Source organism: Symphalangus syndactylus, chromosome 3 (genome assembly GCF_028878055.3).
Source record: "Symphalangus syndactylus isolate Jambi chromosome 3, NHGRI_mSymSyn1-v2.1_pri, whole genome shotgun sequence".
NCBI lineage: Eukaryota > Metazoa > Chordata > Mammalia > Primates > Hylobatidae > Symphalangus > Symphalangus syndactylus.
Window position 1 is genome coordinate 55,264,687 of NC_072425.2, and position 6,418 is coordinate 55,271,104.

The 6,418-nt window shown below is 53.1% G+C and overlaps 1 protein-coding gene across 3 annotated transcripts in view; it reads left to right on the top strand.

The window, feature by feature from the left end:
• Positions 1-6,418, top strand: part of SEMA4D (semaphorin 4D) — a 140,275-nt gene extending 133,857 nt beyond the window's left edge. For 2 of the 3 annotated variants that reach the window (XM_055272013.2, XM_055272014.2), the window contains 3 exons: positions 4,069-4,278; positions 4,494-4,591; positions 5,587-6,418. In XM_055272013.2, the coding sequence (XP_055127988.1) occupies positions 4,069-4,278; positions 4,494-4,591; positions 5,587-5,613 (335 nt within the window). In that variant the 3' untranslated portion in view covers positions 5,614-6,418. Of the gene's footprint in view, positions 1-810; positions 843-4,068; positions 4,279-4,493; positions 4,592-5,586 lie in introns of those variants that run through there. The other variant, XM_055272015.2, reaches the window with a different exon arrangement.

Here is a 6,418-nt window from a genome sequence, read left to right on the forward strand (position 1 = left end):
CATTTTGTGATCACATCCACAAAGCTCTGAAGCCATGGTGGTCCTAGCACCAGCTGGCTCCGTTAGAGGCTTGGGGTGGGGGTGAGCAGGTGGGAGGTGAGTGCTGGAGCCCAGGCTGCCGGCAGCCTCCCCGGACTCCTGAGTAGATGTAATAAACCCAGCCCTGGTGGATAAACCTGGCCCTTGCTTATACCAAGGTGATCAGTCTTCTCACGACAGTCCTAGCTGTAGGAGAAAGGTCATTACCTACGGCATCTGCCACAGCAGTTAAAGTTTATTTGCCTCCAACTTAAGCTAGCTGCAGTGACAGGAAGGGCCAGGGGGAAGCATCTGTCATCAGGACCTCTACCCTAGATCTTTCTAAGCCACGACAACTTCCCTTCTTTGAGGGTGCGACCAGTGTCACCTGGCTCGCCACTGGGAAGAGCCAAGGCACATCCAGGTTGGTGGCTGCTGAGCCCCACAGCATCAGACCAGCCTCTTGTCCCCACGCCACAGAGGCCAAGGGGGTGATCTGGGAGTAGCACTCCAGCCTGGCCACTCTCTTGAGGTAACGGGGTTGGATGGTTAGGGGGCTTGGAATACTGGCCCAGGCAAGAAACCAGTGGTGTTTTCAGGAGGCCCTGCTGGGAGATGGAAGACAGCTCCTCACTGGGGGCCCAGGATTCCAGGAGCTCCCCAGCAGGCCTCCGTGGGACAGACTTGGGTTTGCAGCTGCTGCCCCGTCCCGCTGAGGGTGTGGTGCTGATGGGGTGGCCCTGCACACTGATGGTAACTCTCACTTTCCCTCTCTCTCATGCATTCAGAAAGAGTTGGATAGTTTAAAAAGGAATACATGGAACGTAAGTACTTCTAACATCTTTAATGTCTTATGATGATCAAGCACATATTTAAATAGCTAACATGAGGCTAAATGGTGCCTCATGTTAGTGGTGGTAAGCACATGTGTCTGTTTCTGCTCACACCCCAAGAGTGTAGAGCTTTGAGGGTTTTGCAGTCAGTGGTCCCATGATGGGGCGTTGGGTGATGAATCCAATCCAGCTTAGGCCACCCAGATTCTTAGTCTCAAGGGCTTGGTCATGAGAACCTTCCAGAGGCTCCTGTGACTCAGTGACTCCAGTCCCCTGGATGGTTTTTGGTGCAGGTCACATGAGGGAGGAGACTGGGCTTTTATAGAACTCACTTCACTGTCTGTTCAAAGAAAAGTGTTACTTGATCATAACAGCTCAAAAAAGATCTGTTTCTTAAAATGAGATTTTACCTGGATGCCCATCAGCTGGGAAAGGGTATATATATTCCCCAGTTGATGGGCACCTAGATGTACATAGAGACATATGTTTGTACATCTATGTAATATGTACTTATATTTGTAGATAGATATATGGAATTATCTGTGGCTAGAGTCCAAAACATTTTGAGTGGGAAGAAACAAATTATAGAGTGTTAAGATTTTTTTTTTTTTTTTAAATTCTGCACAAGAAATTCTGCACAAAAGCCAAACCTGTTCACAAGGGCTTGTCCACCAGGCCAGGGCCAGATGGGCCGCCAGGCAAAACAGTTTTGGAGCACCTTCTGAATTTCCTTGAGTTTACAGAATGTTTCCATCAAAGTAACACTTTTATAAAAAATTATTATTATAAAAGCAATGCTTAAGTTTGGAAACTCCAGGGAAGTATAAAGAAAAAATTTAGACAATCCTAAATTTAACCATCCAGAGGTAGTTACCATCAGCATCCCGGCCATTTTTAGGCCATGACTGTATCAACGTTCACACATGTATACATGGGTGTGTACATATATGCACACACTCCTAGATATTCTTTCACTTAACAGTATTTTTCTGTGTTGCTGAATATTCTTTAATGGCACTTGGAATGAGTGACTTGTGGCCCCCTTCTTGGACATTTCCCAACTCCTCACTGATAGAAACAGGGCTTTACTGGGCCCATCATTGCCTGGGGACTCATTCCTAGGACTGTCCAGCTAAAGGGTCTGAGCTTGGTCAAGTCCTTGGGAGGAGCATTCTCTGATGATCCTGGACAGTGGGGAATTGTTGACCAAGAGACTGGACAAAGATGAGCAGATGCCACAGTCAGTAAAGCAGGGAAAATGCATTACTAAAGTCACCTTCATTAAACTGGCAATCTCTTCTTTTCAAAAATCAGCATGTGCCACAGAAATGAAAAGCTCTCTGGCCACCACTGTCCTGCCCAGGGAGGGGAGTGTGGGTCCTCCTACACCGTTTAATACCTGTAGCTGGATGCACCCCTGCCCCTACACCTGAGAACAAGGCCAGTTTTTGTGTATGCAGGTACTTTGGACTCTTTTGGCTCTGGAATTTGTTTTACCTGCTCAGTGTTCTGAACTCCTTCCTTTTCACTACTGAACATTCTCCATGAAGCCACACTTCACTTTGTCATTCCGAGGTTGATGGGCATCTAGGGCGAATCTAATTTCTAAAGACCAATTCTTATGAGGTGTCATGGTCAAGCGGAGGCCATGGCTGGCACTGGTCTAGGTGGCCCATGGCCCACTTGGGGGCCTTGGTGGGCCTCGAGGAAGGGCAGGTGCTGGTCAGGGAGACAGGTCGCTAGGCAGGAGGTGGGAGGGTGTCACCCCAGTCCATGCTGCTGGGGTGCCTGGCCTGATGCAGGCTGTGCCTGTGGGAGACAGAAGCAGCATCGTAGGCTGGCCAGCCTCCCCAGCCCCACCACAAGCAGGAGCTTCAGAGACAGAAGCAGCACCTGCACCACCTCATCTGCCCTCCAGGGCCTGGCCTGGCCTGGCCCTCCCCGCCATCCCAGCTCAGCCCCAGTCTGTACACTCTGGGGCTGGAGCTTAGTGGGAGTGTGGCCCCCCTCAGCCCTTTCTGCATTTGAGTGGAAGACAGTGTGTGAAGCTGTGAAGCAGATCAAAGTGGATGTGCTTGTTTTTCCTTCAGTAAGGGACAGGGAGTTGAGCCTGTCCCAACATGGCCAGCAGCCCCTGGAGGGCCAACAGACTTCACGAGCAAGGAAGGCCGGGAGGTGACCTGCTGACCAGACCTTGCTTGTGGGCCCCCCCCAACCCCCAACATTCTGGTTTTCACAGCCCCACCCCAGCCACCTGAAACAAATACAGAGTCTAGGGGTAGCTCTCAGGGTTGGCCTCGCAGCCTTCTTGCCCTGGGATGAGGCTGGCCTCCCCAGGCAAGGCAGCCTGGGCCACAAGGGAACGTCCCTGCCTCACCCACCCTCCTGATCTCTCCCTCAGACAAGCTGAGGCGAGCCAGGCTCCACCCTGGCAGGTTGCAACAGATGGTCTGAGTGTGTGTGAAGTAATTGGCCTCTCTACTTTTCTCAATAAGTAATTAAGATCAAAAGCCCAGAGAAAAACAACAGAGGTTTGTGGTAGAAGTGGCCAATGTCGGGCCCAGGGTCCATGTTCAAGGCTGGAAGACCATCCTGGATGTGCTGCACTCGGCAGTCCCAGTGTAATTCTGTAGGGCCCGGCCCCAACCAGGGTCCGAGCTCTCCAGCCTGTGGCATCTACTCCCCTCCAAGCCCACCCCAGGTCCCAGTGTCTCAATTGGAGAGACAGGCCCTCATGGTCCCCACTCTGGCCCAGCCCCCTCAGCACACAGCTGGCCGAGCTCTGGGCCTCTCCATGCTGTGGCCCTGGTGATGGCAGAGCCTTTGGGATGTCTCTGTCCATGTGGTCACAGGACGTGTGTGGCAGCAGGGCCATGGTGGGGTGGGATGCTGTTCCAAAGCCCAGAACCATTCTGCAGGAAACCAGCACGGTGCTGCAAGAAAGGGGGTCCTAGGGGGCACAGACCACACAGGTGTGCTTTGAAAAATGGCAATTAAGGTCAAAGAGCAGGAAGTCCACAGGACAGGGGCCAAGGCCAAGGATCCCGCTGGCCATGGGGAAGCCAACTCCAGGGAGTCCCAGGGACTGAATTGGAAGTTGTCCCAAGTCACTTCAGGTCCAGCTGGGACAGCAGAGGTAACCCCCCTGCACCCTCGTGGGGCAGCTTCTTTGGGTCCTAAATGTGGACTCAGAGGTGGAAATGGTCTGTGCCCCCAGGTCCTGCAGACATTCGTTTTGTCTGGGAGAAGAATGGGCGAGCTCTGGAGACCTGTGTCCCTGTGCAGACCCATGCACTGCCTGATGGAAGGGCCCATGCACTCAGCTGGCTGCAGGATGCCATCAGGGAAAGCGCTGAGTATCGCTGCTCTGTCCTCTCCTCAGCAGGGAACAAGACTTCGAAGGTGCAGGTTGCTGTGATGAGACCTGGTGAGTGATTCCCATGCCCACTATAACCCTTTTATGAGGTGATTTTTCACTATTTACAATGGCAGTGAAAAAAACATGCTGGAAAGCATGCTTGCACGGTGGCATTTTGGGTTTGGGATTTATTGGCTTTCCACTGAGAAAGGTGGCCAGTGGGCATCAAGGGTGCCATAAAGGCCCACAAGAGCTTTGACCTGGGGACCCTGCTTGTTTTCCAGAAGCGACCCACCAGGAGAAGTGGACCAGAGAGCTCTCCGCCTGGAGGGCTGTGGCTGGGGAGCATGACCGGATGATGCAGAGCTGGAGGAAGGTGTGGGTACGTGGCGGCAGCCGGGCAAAGAAAGGAGGGCTGGAGCTAGGGGCAGGGCACCTGCCACATCCAGTGGATCTTTCAAGGGCCCCATTCAGCATGGACCCCACTTGTTCCCTCTTAGCCCCGGAGCAGTTTCCTTTATGAAATCTGCAACACTGGGGGGGAATCCCACGTCTTGTTGCTGAGGCTGCAGGAGATCAAGGGGCATCTGGCCCCAGCCCTTAAGAGACTGAAGGAGGCGAGACTGGGAGGGACTCATAGGTGGGGATGTCTGGTTAGATGGGTCCCCATGGCCACCCCATGCTCTGTACAGAGCACTCAGCCAGTCACTCCTTTGAGGAGGGCAGGAAACCTGGACAGGTGGGGAACCCTCCAGGTAGCTCCTGGCTGGATGCCTCACCTGCAGCACCTGCTGGAGGGGTCAGGGGGAGTGGCTTCCTGAGCTAAGCCCTGGCAGGAACTGGGCTATGGCATGGAAGTTGCACGCAGCAGGGCAGAGGCTCCCTAGAGGCTCCCTGTCTCCTCATGGAGACAAAGTTGTCCAGCCCTCGCTCCCAAATAGCCAATACAGAAGGCAAAGGCAAGGATTCATCATTGGGTGTGCTACCACCTGGGGTGGGGTCTGCAGCACTCAAATGAGTGTGTTAAAGTGTGTGGGTTATGTGGCTGCCAGCAGCACCCCCCAAACTGTTGCCACCAAAGGCTGGGCCTTTACAGCTGATCCTCTGTACTTCAGCACACATAGGCTCTCTCTCCAGCCCTCCTCCCTCTCAGCACAACCTGGGAGTGGAGTGAATGTGCTGCTGCTCTGCCTTCCTGTCACGTATGGGAGAACCACTCCTGGCATTTGGATCTTTAGACCCCAAGGAGGGGAACCATAACAGGGGGCTGAGGCCTTGAGTGCTCTGCCCGGGATGGGCTATGAGGCAGACTGGGCTGCGGAGCAGGAAAGGCCCATCCGTTCCACCAAGGATTCAAAGACCACACTGTTCTTTCAGGAAAGCTGTAGCAAGGACACCCTGTAGCCACCAGGAAGGAGTCCCTGACACCGACCTCAACCCCAACCAGACCCTGCTGCCACTGACCACAGCCACCCCCAGAGAAGGCCTGGTCCCGCACAACTGTGAGCTGTCTTGCCCGAGCCTGCTCTGAACACAGCCATTGGGCTACCACCTGATGGGCAGAGGCGGGGCAGTGGAGAATCCCAGAACCCAAGTGGGCCTGTGACAGGAACTAAGACTTAAAAAATTAGGTGCTTACCTGGGACAGTAAGTTCTGTCTGGCACAAGCAGGTAACCAGGATGGCTAACAGGCTTCAATAGCTGCTCATGAACTAAAACAGCAGCCTGTGTGCAGGCTCCTCCTCTAGGGTCAGGCAGCAGGCTCTGAAGGCTGATCCTACACCATCCCAGTGACTCCCCTTTACAGAGTGCCCCCACCCCCTAACAGCCAACAGGGTTAGCATGGCCAGCACAGATCGCTGCTTTTATTGATGCAAATCAAGCCTGCTGCTTCTCCTACCTACAGACTTAGCCAAGGAACTCTAAGATGCATGACTGGGACAAGAAAAGGTGAGACTCCACATGCAAATGCCTTGCCCTAAACCTTGAATGACTGTGAGATGCGGTCTGGGAATGCATCTGTCAAGTCTTTGTGTTTTCTTCATTAACCTCAGAATACTGGGCTCTATTTTATCAAGCGCTGCAGTTTATGCCTCTGTCCCCTGTCAATGCTCAGCTTCTGCAACAGGACACCAAGCTTGATGCAGAAAGCCAAATAGGTCAATTATGCAAATCTCCTGGTGCCATATTAAATTTCTTGACAATGGAA